Source organism: Citrus clementina, unplaced genomic scaffold (genome assembly GCF_000493195.1).
Source record: "Citrus clementina cultivar Clemenules unplaced genomic scaffold, Citrus_clementina_v1.0 scaffold_8, whole genome shotgun sequence".
NCBI classification, from domain to species: Eukaryota; Viridiplantae; Streptophyta; class Magnoliopsida; order Sapindales; family Rutaceae; genus Citrus; species Citrus x clementina.
Window position 1 is genome coordinate 20,091,667 of NW_006262022.1, and position 16,776 is coordinate 20,108,442.

The 16,776-nt window shown below is 31.3% G+C and overlaps 1 protein-coding gene across 1 annotated transcript in view; it reads right to left on the minus strand.

Annotated features, from left to right (window-relative positions):
• The window catches only part of LOC112096454 (pentatricopeptide repeat-containing protein At4g14820-like), a 15,027-nt gene extending 7,538 nt beyond the window's left edge, over window positions 1-7,489 (minus strand). Inside the window, exon 1 of the mRNA XM_024179897.1 lies at window positions 7,206-7,489. Within this exon, the coding sequence (XP_024035665.1) occupies window positions 7,206-7,489 (284 nt within the window). The remainder of the gene's footprint in view (window positions 1-7,205) is intronic.
• Between the last annotated feature and the right edge of the window lie 9,287 nt (window positions 7,490-16,776).

Genomic DNA, 16,776 nt, shown 5'->3' on the forward strand with positions numbered 1-16,776 from the left:
ACTTGGCTACAAAACCTTAGATCTGGATCAATTTCTTTTAAAAGACAAATCACTTCTTTCACTCAAAAAAATTGGAGAAACATTATACCAATATTGGAATAGATTCAAAGAATTGCTTAACATATGTCCACACCATAGTTTTGAAACTTGGCGATTGGTCACTTATTTCTACGAGGGCTTAACACCCCAAAGTAGACAAGTTATTGAAATGAAGTGTAATGGTGAATTTAGAGATAAAAATCCTGAAGATGCACTCAATTAACATGTCACTTATTTCTACTTTGGGGTGTCAAGCTTGTTCTTTTCAAAAACTGTTCTTGCATGTTATTCCAAGTTCTTATTGATCCAGATCTAAGGTTTTGTAGCCAAATTTTAGTTTTATCTTTTAATGAAAAAGGAAAAGCTTTAATCTAATTATGTTCATACTATAATTTTGGTCTATGTATGTATTACAAACTTCCTCAAAATCTCTTAGATATAAGTATGGATTCTCATATTATAAACCATGAAATGTTGGTAAAAGTTGGATAATACCTGGTTTGAAGTTGATCGAGATATTTCTAAAGGAAATACTATACACGACGGTGCTCCAGTTTTGATTGGATTCATGTAGCCTCTCAAGGTTCTTGGTTGATTTTGATCATGTCTATGTTAAGAATGATTGTCTCCCTGATCAATCTGAGGATTAGGTTCGCTAAAACAGTTTTCATCTTGGATCTCGTCCATGGTTGGTGGTGGTGATTGAGATCTACGAATTAACTTGCAACTTGAAGTTCGAGACTAACGTCTCATGCAATAATTATATCACAAAGGTAATATTCAAACAAATTAGTAACAAAAGAACTAAATGAAAATTGCACACAAAAAAATGAAAATTAAATATGCAAATAATATAAGTGTACAAAAAATTAAAAAAATTAAAATTAAAATTAAATAACAATTTTGGTGGTTGAACCCACCATATAAATCAACAAAATAAAATAAAGCAAAAAAAATGCGAAATAATAAAATAACTTAAAATTAAATAACAATACATGGTCAAACCAGCCGTAAAATAAAATAAATTAAAATAAATAACTAAAATTAAAAAAAAAAGAGTTAATACTTAGTTTGCTTGGTCCAAATTAAGTCCAAATTGAGTCCAAATAAATCCAAGATGGAAGTTCAAGTCTGATTATTGTGAGAAATTTCGTCCAGGGATTGTATTGCAAATTCTTTATAATTTTATGGCCACACTGCAAGTTTTAGAAGTTTAGAATTGAGTCATGTGTAGGGATGGCAAAATCCGGGTCCGGGTCCGGGTTTGGCCTTCCCGGTTCCGGACCCAGACGACCAATTCATTATATCGGACCCGGGTAAAACCCGTATTTTTTTAATCCGGGTCCCATCCAGGTTAAACGCGGAAAAGTCCAGGTTTCCGAATTGCGGGTTCTAAACCCGGATTTTTTCCCCAAAATCAATATCTTCAGCACGTTGCATCTTGGTAAAAATAAAATGCAAAGACCAGTCCATTAAATCAACAATCATACTACAGTTCAAGTAACTAAGCAACCTTTTTAAAACAGTAAAGAAAACAAGTCACAAAAACATTCATAACAAACAGAAGAAGAATTTCCCATTCTTAAGTGACCCACAAAGCCTCAATTACCACAGTACCTCCTGCCATTACCGAACAAAAAACTGGAGTAGAGAAGAGAGACGATGAAGCAGAGAAGCTTCAAACATCTAGAGATTGCAGAGCTGGTGTGGTTAGAAGAGGTGGCTGCCTTGATGATGGGGGATGAGGAAGATGAAAGATGCGGCTGGTTTGACCCCGTGAGGCTTAGATTTTTAGGGCTGCTTTTGTTATTTCACTTACTTTTTGCTCTTATATTTATAACTAACAATTAAAAATTATTTATTTAAATAATTAAAAACATTAAATACAGGTCCGGGTTCTGAAAATCCGGGTTTAGGTAAACCCAGAATCGGACCCAGATTCATCCGGGTTAGGAAAAATGCATCCGGATCCGGATATTTCATAAATCCGGTACGGGTTAAACCCGGTCCGGATCATCCGGTTCATCCGGATCCGGGTTTATTTGCCATCCCTAGTCATGTGGGATGAAAGTGAATATTCTGAAAGGTTTCAAGGTGAGAACAAAATTTGGGAAAAAGAAAAGGGGTACAACTGAAACTTTACACAAAGAGAAAAATAAAAACAGAAAAATAAAGCAAAATAAAAATTTTTCCCAGACAACGACGCCAAAAACTTGACACAATTTAAAAGTAATTTCTAACTCCTAAGTATAAGAGTGTCTTGTTATATTATAATTCAATGAATCTGAGGTTGATCCACAGGCAAAAGATTTAATTTATTTTTAAAAAAACTTGAATATAAACAACTTAATTTAAGTGAAACTATAAAATTAAATTTAAATAAAATTTAATAAATTCTTTTTACCATTTTTTCTTAGAATTATTGCCCAAAAGATTAATTATATAAATTATTATTATTATTTTCTCATTAATTTTATTATGGATTAAGTATTTATTGTACAAAAGTTTAATTTATCTACAATAAGTCAAAATACCATTTTACCATACCTTATATTAAAATATTAAGAATTTATTGTGTCAAACTCCCTTATTTGTCTACAATAAATCAAAATTTCAAAATATAAAATATGTATAAAATTAAATAGAAAATAATTTAATTTATAAAATTAAAAATAGAATTTGATTAAATCATATTTATTTCCTAAGAGATTCACCTTACCCTAACTATTATTATTTAATTAAGCATAATTGAAATAAAGTGATTATTAAAATTAAATTACTCATAATTAAAATGAATAAAAACAACTAAAATTAAAAATAAAACTAAATTTATTTATAAAAATAATTAAGCAAAATATTAAAAACACACCTAAAAAACAAGATTACAGGGAGATTGAGAGAAATTGAGAAGAAGAGAGATGTGGAGAGATGATCAAAAACATAAAAATGAGGCTCTATTTATAGAAAAATAAATTCATAATCCAGCGTTTTGCGGTCCATCATAAGCTTCATGCATGCGCTCCTCACAACCATTAGATCAAGATCCAACAACTGGTCAAACTTCAAAAGTCAACATTACATGTGGCATCTTGTGAAGCGTCCGATTTGGTCAAAGAACGGTTGAGATTTGGCGGGTTAATGGTTGGATCGGGTCGACCCGAATACAAAGATTCGGATCCTACAACTTACTTCACCTACCATTGCCACGTGGCACAATCATGGCCCTTGAATCATGAACGGTTGAGATTTAGTCAAAATTGCCAGCTATCACATGCATTCATATCTATTGCAAGCTCATTTTATCATTCCATCAATGCTCGGTCAATAGAAAAAGTCAATTTGTTTTACACAAGTCCAATTTTAGCCGATCTTGACTCATCTTAAGGTTTTCGAACGAACCTCTGGAATCCAAATTTGACATCTGTTTATCTATTTGGAGCCTCGAATTACGTAAAATTAATATTTTACCTAATAAACACACAAAAATACACAAAATTAGATATATTTAATACATAACTAATAACTCCTAATATATTGCATAAACACAAATATAAATTATAACATAAGCACAAAATAACATTATTATCGCTTGATAATTAAACAATTTTTAATACTAATCAATACACAAATACCCTTATCAGTAACTAAGTTAAAAAACTAAAAGAAAACTTGAGTTACGAAGTTTAAGAATATGTTCTCGTGAGGTATAGAAGTCAAACAGTATGCGAATCGAGTTCTTTCACCGTCAACCACTATTTGTATCAGTCATTCATGTGTGTCTCGTCGGAATAGACAAAATTAGGCATCACAACAAAAAATTGAAGGTTAGTTAACCATAGAACATGTATTAGTTTTGACAATCTAAGATTTATTACTTTTGAATTTAACATAGATGTAGAGCTTTTAGAATTCGTAGTTGACGATGCTATTTTAGGATTATAAAAATGGTGTCTTGTTTTGGATAACTTATATTATGTTGCTAGTTGCCATTAGAATTATTTGAATCCTGTAAAATAGATTGCCTAACTTCTAGACTTGTTTGGTTTAGAAGTTGAGAATTTATAGAATTGATTGGGCTATATTATTTTGATAACAAAATGTATATTTCTTTTTAAGATGGCACCTCTATTGAAAACAAAAATAAACGAAGCCGATCATTTCAAGGTCAAAGAGAGTGTCAATACTCTCCCAAATAAAAGCAATTAAGAATATCTAAGAACGTCTTAGCAAGAATCAAAATCAGATGGATATGTTTAAGGCCTCATGCTTTGGACATCTTATTAATATCCAATATTTACAATTTTTTGGTACCATTATGAATAGCCTTTTGCTTAGAGATGTGTATTCCAATGATTTCTCTATGTGGTTTAAGGTGGGGAACAAAATATGTAGATTCTCTATAGAGGAGTTTGCACTAGTTACTGGGTTGAATTGTAAACCTCTCTATAAACCCAACACAGACAATATGGATGGTGCTGGTTGTGCTAGATTGTTTAAAGAGTTAATGGATGGTCTTGAAAGATGTACCACCTCTAAGTAGAGATGGCCAATGGGCCGGGCGGCACATGGCACAGCACGGGCACGAGCACACTTCGGCAAGGCACACGGCACAACACGGCACGCACGTGGGCCGTGTCGGGCCTAGAATTTAGGCATGCGAGCTTTAAAAGCACGGCACGATTAGAGATGGGCCAAAGCACAGCACGCGAAAAGGCACGTAATAAGGACGCTTCATTGATGGGCTAGCACGCGGCCCGTGGGCCAAAATATATCAAAGTAAATTTTTTCATAAAAAATAAATATAAAATGTTATGAAATTAAAGTAAAATATCTTGAAATTAAATTTTTAATATATTTTTAAGCATAGACTTTTAAAAATTAATTTAAATCTTAGTTTAAATAAATATTCTAATTTTTTATGTTTATAATTTATTAAATGAATAAGTAAATATCATGATTTTAATAAATAAAATCATAATTTTATTTATGATATTATTAAATGAATAATTTTATTTGAATAATTTTATTTATGATATTATTAAATGAATAATTTTATTTATGATATTTATTTAATTAATTTTTTATGTTTATAATTTATTAAATGAATAAGTAAATATCATGATTTTAATAAATAAAATTATAAATATCATAAATTTATAAATGATAAATAAAAGATTTTACAACTTTAATAATAAAAAATTATTCATATGAAATATTTTTCATATTAATATTAAATCATAACTTAGCTAATATTTAATAGAGATATGTTTCATTTGTGAATGAAATATTTTTCATATTTATACAAAAAAAAATATTATGAACGAAATATATTTATGATAAATTAAAAATTACACTTTCATTAAATGTAGTTTAAGTACAATTATAATATTAATAGTTCAAATAAAATTAGGTGTAATTTGCATCACTACAGTTAACAGTACATCCCAACTAGGTTGGCACCTACTGAATCATTTATGATTTGCAAATTTACAACAATTTCACTAATAAAATTTGTTACAAAAACTTACAAGAAAAAAAAGGTATCTAGTCTTTGGAAGTGACTTCAATGTTCAGTACTTTGCATAATCTAGATCCACTTCATCTTGATCAACTTCCAAATTCTCAATTTGTTTCATTAAAGCATTTTGCCAATCTTGTTACACTCGGCGTTCAACATCTTCCCAATCTTTCAAACACATCAAAGAGTCCAATGTCTCTGATGACAATCTTGACTGACGTTCATCTAGAATTATGTCATCTGTACTAAAAGCTTACTTTGATGCTACAGTTAAAGCTGGAGGGGTTAGTAGATCACGGGCTATAATGAATAATATAGGAAAAAAAGATGTCTTACCCATCCAAAATTCTACAATATCAAAATTTTGCAATTGTGAAGGAGTTGCTAAATCTTCAAGATTGGCATAACAATACCTTCGTAATTCATTACGATTATTATCAATACTAGAGGCAACACCCTTACCTTTGAGTAACAAAAAGTGAGCTGGATTTTTATAAGAAGTTGATGCTTGTTGAACATTAGAATATGTATTGCTTGATCCGAATTTATTTTGATAAAAATTAAAAAGTTCATGCATAGAGAACATAATTGTATCAAAATTTGTATTAAGCCCTGTTTGCAAATTTTCACTAATACCCTCAACTAAAAGTTTTACACCAACTTCCTTGATTGTAGGATCCAACACTGCTGCAAAAATAAATAGGTGGGGAATATATTTCCAACATTTTTGGAATTTTTCCTCCATGACATCACAAATATTTTTAAACATAATATTCTCTCGACAAGTCTTAAAAGCATAACTCATATTATACAAGTGCATTAACACTCTACATGAAGTAGTCTCACAAACAATAGAACATGCAAGAGTAGCATCATAAAATACCTTTAAAAAATCCATAAATTTAAATGCAACATTCCAATCATAATCAGTGATATGATAATCTTCATCATTCATTCTATCATTGTAAAAACTAGAAATTGCTTCAGAATAATTTTGACAAGAAAGCAACATCAAATACGTAGAATTCCAACGAACTTTCATGTCAATGTTGAATTTCCTCTTTTTCAATCCAAAAATTTTCAATGTAGAAATAAATTGTTGATGTGTTGAAGGTGTTCTAATATATAAAACGGCTGCTCTAATATTTTCTAAATAATGAATTATATGAGTCATACCAGATTGAACAATTAAATTAATAATATGACACACACATCTCACATGAAAAAATTTTGAACCACGTGCAGGTGTGAGAGTAGAAATATTCCGCAAAAACATATCAATTGCAGTTGTATTGGCAGATGCATTATCAAATGATATGCTAAACAATTTATCAGTAATTTCATATTATCTTAAAACAGACATTATAACTGCGTAAATTACTGAACCAATGTGAGGATATTCTAATTCATGAAATGCAAGCAATTTTTTTCCATCCTCTATTTACCATTAATCTCAAGTATAAAGTGCGAAGTCACACAAAAATAACCAACCATATTAATATCAATCCAACAATCACAAGAAATTGAAATAACACCATTAAAATTGATAAAATTATTAATTAATAGTTTTTTCATGTCATGAAAAATTTTAGTTAAATCATGTTTTAATGTATTTCTAGGCACTTTCTTAAGTTGAGGCTGAACATACCTTTGCAGAAAATTTATCAGACGTTCATCTTCTGCAAATGTTAAAGGTTGTTCTACTGTAGCAATATACCAAGCCAATCCTTCTCGCATGTTCTGTTGTGAATATCTGAATGATGTTATACCGGAAGATCCAGAACCATATCGTGAGAGTTGGGTTTGTGTTGGGTCTTGTGGCCCGTGTTTTGTCAGACAAGTTTCCATATGTCGTCTAAGATGTCCAGTACCACCTTTACTTTTGGCACTTAAAGTATTTTTACAAAATTTGCACACTGCTGTATCCACCATTTCACCTTTTTTTTTTTGTTTTGACGTTTTTCCAAACTAAAACCTGACCAAACAATCGATGTTCTTTGTTGTTTGGAGTTAGTAATAGGATCGACAGTTGAAGAAGTAGAACCACTCTGGTTTACTTGAGAAGAAGGATGAGATTGCTCAGGTCGGACAATAAATATATTATTGGATCAAATTCTGGTGCATCAATTTCTTCATTTTTGCAACTTCCTCTACCTCTTCAATAAAATTAAAATTCCCATCTAACTCGAAATGAGAATGAGACATTTTATATAATTAGTGTTTTGGTAAATAAAAGCGGCTGAATGTATTTGTGCAGGTGAAAAAAAGAAAAGTTTATTGAGCAAGAGAATGGAGATTCGTGTGTTAAATGGTGTTGAATGATGTATCACTTTTGTTTGAGATTTGAGTAACAAAGGGAAGTCGCTAGAATTGTTGCTGGAATTGTAGCAAAGTTTCGAGGAGACTGGGCAGAGGTGCAGAGCAGAGAGTAGAGTGTAGAGATGACTAGATGAGACACGAGCAGTAACGAGGAGATAGATATTGAGAATTGAGATAAGTTCGAAAAAAAATTAATTGTTTAAATAGAATAAAAAAGTAAAAATTTTAACGGTCAAAACAGAGCAAACATGCAAAGCTTCCTGCAAGGCTGCAGCAAATTAAACCGTTGCGTTTAATCATTTATTTGTCCGTTGGGCGTTGGGTGAGTAATAAAATTAATTTAGAATTTTTGTTTTTTATTAAAAATCAGAAATAGTTAATTGCTAATCAGTGCCCATGTTGTAAAATTGAGTAGTCAACTAGTCATATTAATTTTACTATTAATTCAGAATTTTTTTGTTCGTTAGGTGAGTAATAAAATTAATTTAGAATTTTTTTGTTATTAAAAATCAGAAAAAGTTAATTGCTATTTACTAATCGGCGGTGCCCAACTGCCCATGCTGTAAAATTGAGTAGTCATATCAATTTTACTGTTAATTCAAAAAAAAATTGTCCGTTGGGTGAGTAATAAAATTAATTTAGAATTTTTTTAGTTATTTAATAATTAGAAAAAATTAATTTCTAGGTGCACCGTGCACATGCAGACATGCTGAATTGAGTAGTCATACAATATACTACTATACTCATGTCAATTTTTTTGTTACACTTGTGAAATTTGAAAATTTTGTCATTCTATCCAAACGTGCAGACGTGCAGTGCAGTCAATTCAAGTTTCAGGATTTGAAAATTGGGAAAGTTGCAAGCCTGCTGTAAAATTGAGTAGTCATGTCAATTTTATTGTTGTGAGTCTTGTGACTGTAAAATTTTAAAATTATGTGCAGAGTGCAGTGCAATCAATTAAAAATTTGAAAATTTGTGAAAGTTACCGACAATGATGCTTAAATAATAAAAAATTGGGATCATTGTGTGCATTTGTGCTCGTGAGTTTATGCGTAGTCTATAGATTACAGACACTTATAGTCAACACTCAACATGTGAGTATGAGTCTATGAGAGTAATGTGACATGTCCAATCGTAGTTCAACATTTTGGGGTTGTGCCAAGTGCCAACAACTCAACAAGGTAACAATGCGATTTTCTTTTTTTCTTTTTTAATTTTGGTCCTTTTGGAAATGATCTTCATTTCTTTTAATATTTTCATTTATTTTTTAAATAATTTAATATCTTTTTCCTACCTGCCAACCAAGCACTTGCCTCACGGCTCCACAAAAATTAAAATCTCAAGATTCATTCATTCACAAATATTTATATTTCACTAAATATTTTTTTACTTGCTCTTCTTAATTACTCCCACCGACAAAGTAAATAAAATTAGTCTTTTTATTACTATCTAATATTATATATACACGCCAATATGCTATGATGCTTCACAATTCTTATTCTTCTTCTTTTTCCTCTCAAACTTTCCAATATTCTAAAAGCCAAAATCATCATGAATCCGCAAGTGCATAATATGAATGCAGAAGAACCTCAACACCCTCAAGAACACGGTGTTGATGTAGTTAGACCTCAACAAAACGCTAGGCTAAATTAGTCCAGAAGCCGTTGTTTAAATGAGCTTTTTCAAAATTTTCTACAATAAGGGAGGAAATAATAGATAATGGTTTGCATCATCCTTACAAACGGATGATCTTGACGTGCAACTATTGTCATCGAGAAGTTATTTATTCAGAAAGCAATGGCACCTTGGGTTTACATCGGCACGTGTCAAATTGTTTAGCTCACCACCTTAGCTGAGACATTGCTCGTTTACCGTATCCATAGTTGTGATTAATAAATGTTGTTTCGTGCTTGTTATTCGTCAATTGGTCGTAGTTCGTGTTTCGTAGTTGTAACTTGTAAGTTGTGACATGTGATTTGTTAAATTGATATCTCGTAGTTATGAGTTATGACTTATTGTAATTGTTATTTGAGGATTGTATTTTTAAATTTAATTCATCATTATTATGAATTTATGATCTATGGAATTAAATTTAATTAAATTTATGTATTGTTGTGTTATGAATTATTGGTTATTTTGAAATTAAATATATAGTTGTGAAATTATAATAAATTGATAATAAAATGTTAATTGGTCTTTTAATAAAAAATAATATGATTATGAATTTTTTTTTTTTAGTAGGCTGATGGGCTTAAAAAAGCACGCCAAGCACGTGGGCTTTTTTAAACACGCTGGACATGTGGGCTTAAGGGAGGAAAAAAAAATTTGGTGGGCTTTTTTTGGGCACGGCACGGCACGATGTGGGCCGACTGTTGATGGGCCGTGCCGTGCCATTGGCCATAGTTACCTCTAAGTTAGAGCAATTGTTCATGAATTCCACATCAACCGACGATAGAAAAATTGTAAGGCTTGCTATGTTGTACTTTTTAGAAGTTGTTCTCCTTGGGAAGGATCCGAAAACTAAGGTTCAAGCTGAACATGTGCGACACATGTACAATTTTAAGGACTTTAATAGTTATTCTTGGGGTCGTGTTTGTTTTATGAAGGCTTTAGAAAGTTTGAAAAAATCTTTAGTAGATCGTGTGGGAATACATAAGAAGAAGATTACAAAAGACCCCAAACACAAGAACGAGGCGTACACCCTTGCTGGATTTTCGATGGCATTTCAGGTAATCAACTAATTTTAAACTTTATCATTTAATTAAATAGTAAATCATTATTTTCTTGACAGTTTATTATTATGTTAACTATATAGATATGGACTTCTGAGACAATGCCTGATTTTCACGGAGAGTTTGTCATGCATAATAAAAATATGATTCCTCAAATTCTTAATTGGACCGCATCGTGCAATGTTAAATATAATGACCTCCCAAAGTACATTTTTAATAATGAAAATGTGTGTATTGTAAGAGTGAAATATTAATACATATATATTGTTTTGAAATTATTTTATTGTACTAATTTATCATTTTTTTACATAGATTACTGTATTTGAAGAATTGCATGCTAGCCTACCTGGTGAGAATGAATAAGATTAATTAAGCTGGTTTTACAACAGTGATTGGCATGAAGAGGTTGGTGAATTCGAAATTGAAAATGGTGACAAATCAAGTAATGATTTTGGTGACATCCAGTCAAAGTCTGGCAATAATGAAGCAATGGATAATTTTAGATCGAGCTTAGCCTCTCTTAGTAGTGTAGATAAACAAAATATGAGAACCAAAGTGGACAACAAAAATAGTAAAAAGATAAGAATGTTGCCTCTTAATGTCAATACAACTTTAATAATTTTTTTTTAATATATCAATTTCCTTATAGGATGGTGTGTCTTCTGCAAGTCTAGGCAAACATAATTTTGACATACATTATAACAATCGCCTGGATAAGTTAGAAGTAGATGTGCAGAAAATGTAAGTTGAGGCTTCTCCTATTGGAGGCAAGATTGATATAACAAAGGAACATAATTTACCAAATCTTTATACGTTTTCATTGCAAGCAACTTACAGCTTCAATGACAATTTTGGATGTACTCCTGCAAGACCCACCATAGAAACGACACCAATCCCTACTCCATACAGAAAAGGTGATGATCTGATTATTATACCATCTACACAAACTCTAAGTGTGCAACAAGTAACGAACTCAACTCTTAAAGTTTATGTTAGAAAGAAGAGAGTTAGAAAAGAATCCATTTACTTGCGTTCTCCATATATTGACCCAATAAAGAAGTCTCGGATGCTAGTTGCCTTTAAAGTTAAACCATCGATTGAACTAAATGATACACTTGCACTGAAGAGATGGATGGCACAAGTAGATATTATTGAACCGTAAGATTTCACTATTTATTAATTGAAAAATCTTATAATTATTAGTATATAATTTTTATAATTTATAAAATTATAAACTAATATCGTATGGTGGTTTATGTAGAAATTTTGTGAAATGGCCCGTTGGCGATGGTGATAGAAGTTTCTTCCGAGATCTATGCAACTCAGGGGAGTGGCTGAGCAACTTGGTATTTTTCTGAATTTTGTTTAAAAATACATCAATAAACAACTCATGAAATTAGCCACTCATCACTTGATTATTATTTTTTCTCCATATATGGTGAATAGCACATAGATGTCTTTTACTATAAGCTAAGATTGGCTATGAACAAATACACAACTCCCCACATGCAACCTTGTGCTGTTATGAACTCTCATTTCCAGGTAGAGAATGAAAAAATAATATAAATGATATGATTTGTTTTGTTTCTATAATTTTTTTAACAAATAGTATTATTGTTATTGTATAGCAACAGCTCAAGGAGAGATTTAATGCTTATTTGAAGAATCCAGATAATTTTTTGCTTAAAATGATTTACTTATCCAATATGCAAGCGGAAATAAAATTACCCTTGCAATACCATGGTTTGAAGCACTTAAGGTACGATTTTAATATATATTTCATACAAATATTTACACTATCAAATTTTAATGTTGCTATTCCTTGCACTGGACGGTTTACATTCTGATAAACTTGCGTAGAGAGCAATGGGTTCTAGGGGTCGTCGACGTATTGAGTAGAACAACTCATGTTTATGACTCAGCCATATGTTTCACCTCTGACAGCGAGTTTAATAATGAAATGAAACCATATGCTATGATGGTTTAAAGATATTAATAAGATATCAATACAGGACTCACGACCTTCATGTTCCACATTCGAATCAACGGATCCTTGGCCTATACACTGGATATGTAATGCACCGCAACAGATTATTAGGTATTTGTTATAACCTTAAAGACCTTTTGTTTTTTAATTTCTTTTATTTGCCAAATAATTATTTAATTATCATTATAGGGGTGATTGCGGTGTATTCGTTCTACGATTCATGAAGATATTGGTGTATGAACTATATGTTCAAGCTCATTGCAACCAAGAGGATATCAATTACTGTATGAAGAAAATCGCAGTAGACTTGTTTAAAGATAGAAGTTGGGAATTGTTGTGAATGTACAGCTTAGTAATATGGGTGTAAACTATAGCATGATTTGATTGCTTGTAGTTCTATTGTCAACTGATGCTTGTATTTTCTTATATTAGTAATATGGGTTTATATTCTAGATTAACAGATTAGTTTGGATGTTAAGTTCTTGACCGATAGACCCATCTTGTGGTCTATAATTTAATAGAATTGATGACATGGTGCATGTGTTACAAATAAGGAAATGCATTTAAAATATATACAAATCTTTAAACAAATTGACATTGGACATATGTACTTCACACAAACTTGTTTATATTATAGACTGACAGGTTATTCTAGATGTTAAGCTCTTGACTGATACACCAGTATTGTGGTATATAATTTAACTGAATTAAGAACACGTGGTGTGTGAGTTACAAGGAAATATGTTTATACAAATATATCACATGTTCAACAAATTAATTTACCTCAATTACAATGAAATCATACAAATCTATCACATTTTAATTTAATAGAATTAAAATATAAAAATCTCTAACAAATTGAGTACTTTGCACAACTTGTTTATATTCTAGACTGATAGACTAGTTTAGATGTCAAGTTCTTGACCTATAGACCAGTCTGGTTGTCTAGATATATTTGCAGAATGTAAATTTTAACTGTAATGACAATATAATATAACCAAACATATATCATAAATCATTTATAGTAGCTCATAAAAGTACAATCTCTGATTACAAAATCACATGTTCATCAATTACTTCATAAAGATATATTCATTATAGTGATAGTTCGAAAATTATCACTAATACAAGGCAAACAACGAAACTACTGCAAGTTTTAGTGGTGTTCTTCACCCAGCAACATTTGCAAGTATTATTGGTAGTACGCATTAGTACAAAGCATGCAATAAATAAGTTTGTAAGTGGAAAGACAATGCATAAACACAAAGAACTCACTTCAAACTGTATTGTTGACATACGTTGAGTTTTGCTCATGTAATGGTATTGATGTTGTGCAAGTCAATCGATTGTGACCTACTTTTCCACAACACCCACATTTTCGAGTAATAATTTCCTCACCCACAGATGGAATCCTATTTATTTTACGACGCCCTTCTTTGGCTTAAATATTGGAGGTTGCATATCTGTGGTAAACGACTCAATAAGAACATCTAATTCATTTATTGGACCTAAAGGATAAATTGTCTCTGCATATGTCATAATCCATGCATCGGTAGTATAGTATGGAGAACAAAATAAGTGATATTCAAAAGATCGATGCCTGCACACTGTAACAGCATATTCACACAATATATAGTCGAGTTGGAATGCTCGACAACTACAAGTTTTGGCAAGTATATCAACATGGGCCTTAAATTTACCACATTTCACAATAAATTCATGCAAATTTAGAGACAAAACCTGGTATGTGCAAGAGTTATCTTGCTTCAAAAGAAGTTCGCTTTCAGCCCACTTTGTGAGTTTTGTAGCTGTGATTTTAGTCGAGATGATACATACAAATATTGTGGCTTGCATCTGGAAATACCGTGGTCACACCCTTTTTTATGCTTCCATTACGATATGAAATAAAACCAAATTTGTAACATTGCCAATTGAATCTCTAAGTTTTGTTAAAAATCACTCTCATGATGCATCATTCTCGCTATCACCAATACCAAATACAAGTGGATATATTTGATTGTTACCATTCATACATGAAGCCACAAACATGGTTCCTTTATATTTTCCTTTTAAAAATGTGTCATCGATTGCAATTACTAGTCTAATAGCTGAACTGAACCCTCTTAGGCAACTACCAATAGCCATAAATAGATACTTAAAGTGATTTGAACCATCAGACTCAATGAAAGTACGAGAACCAACATTTTTCTTTTCAACCATCTTCAAATATGCTGGAAGTAACTTGTACGATGTTGTTGGTGAAACCCTTGCAAGTGTCATTGCATGCTCTCTTGCCCTTTATGTTTTGTGATAACTAATATCATAACCGAAATGTTTTTGAAAGTCTCTTATGATCTCCTCTGCTTTGTATGCTGATGAGGTACCTTCAAATTTATATTGAATTGTATGCACAATCAATTTTGCAGATGCTTGTTGATGATCTCTTTGATCTACACTAAAAGAACATTTATGCATATTCTGATACTTCCGAATTTAAAAGTAACTTAAATCTTTCATTTTTGTAGCGTGAATGCCCCAATGATAGATGTTATCAACACAAGTACCAATAAAAAAATTCTTCCCAGACTTAACTGTTTTAAACTAAAAGTGGTTTTATAAAGCAAACTTACAGAGCCTTGCTTGCAACTCCTCTTTTGATGCAAACACCTCATTTACCATAAAACCATCATTGTCACTAACAACTTCATTACTCATAATGTTGTCGATACATTGATATGCATCATTAGTCTTGCGGTGTTGCTGCTTGCAAGTAAACTGATTTTGCTTCTAGGTATATAAGTATTGTTAGCGGTTGGTTTAATCTCATGCTCATCCACGAGCTCTGTATTAGGTACATTTTTTTGTGGTAAATTAAATCTAGGAGAAAAATGTTTATGGCTGATCTCACATTCTTTATTAATTTCTACAGCTTCATTAGAATATGTTGATGGCCTATATGTTGGATAGGCTTGACTTTCCTCCCATGAATTGTTCAAATATTGGTTATCCTCTTCACTCAAATTTGCTTGCAATATTGGAGTAATTAATCTACATTGATATGTGACGCAAAGAGGTGTTCTGTCTGCAATACCACTAAGATTCTCATGCAAAAAGAATTGCACATCATCATTTAAGATAATTTCCACAGGTGGCACCGGATCTGTTGAATTGCATTTGAACTTCATAATAATTTCATACTCTGAAATGCCAATTCCAATAGTCTAAGCAACCTTTTCAAGCAATTGCGAATATGTAGAGGAATGAAGCACCATTATTCCTTTTGTGGCTAAGGCATTGAACTTGTATTCATTGCTTTGATTAATCCATTCACCATTATACAAGACAATAACTCGTACCATATCCATTTACCTAAAAATCATGTGATGACAGAGTAAGAATATTAACAAAAATAAGTTGTTAAAAGTTCTTCTAAACTTATGTGCTTCAATTCTAGACTTCTAGATTTATAGACTTACCTACAGGTCCATAAGCCTAGAAGTAAAGAAGTCACGAAAACGATAACCATGATAAACGAACTCAACTATTACAGATCAAACGCCACAAATGTGTTCGAGAGAATGATAAACAACATGTATGTTTAAGTATAATCGATCACATTTTACCAAAGAAAGGCTAAATAACAACAACCAATACTTGTAATTTTAAGTAAACATCAAAATTAATCCTTATGATAAATATTTAAGACAATGGAGCTTCTTTCAAGAGCATGCAACTTCCTACAACAGCAAATTTGATGTGTAAAGAATGTGTTGAAGAATTTTTTGGAAATGTTTGAATTTATTGAGAGAATGTGATGATTTTAGTAAGTGTTTGATAACAACTTAGAGTGCTGGGCGCATTATAATGTTGGGTACATACTTTTGTTGGAGATGATAAGAGCATTTTAGATTAAAGATCAGCAAAATATTATACAAATTTAATTGAGTAAAAATTATCATATTTATATAAAGTGTACATGATTTTGTCATATATAAATTAAAAAAAAAAAAAAAAAAACCCGTCATTTGGCTGAGTGGGCACTAGGGCTATTTTAGCAATACATTACCGCCATAAAAACTGTCAAATGATTGTATAAGTCAACAACAAAAAAATTGACGAAAGACATGCATAAAAAAGGAGAAAAAAAAAAGCAACTATAGTTAAAAGTGTTAACTAAATAA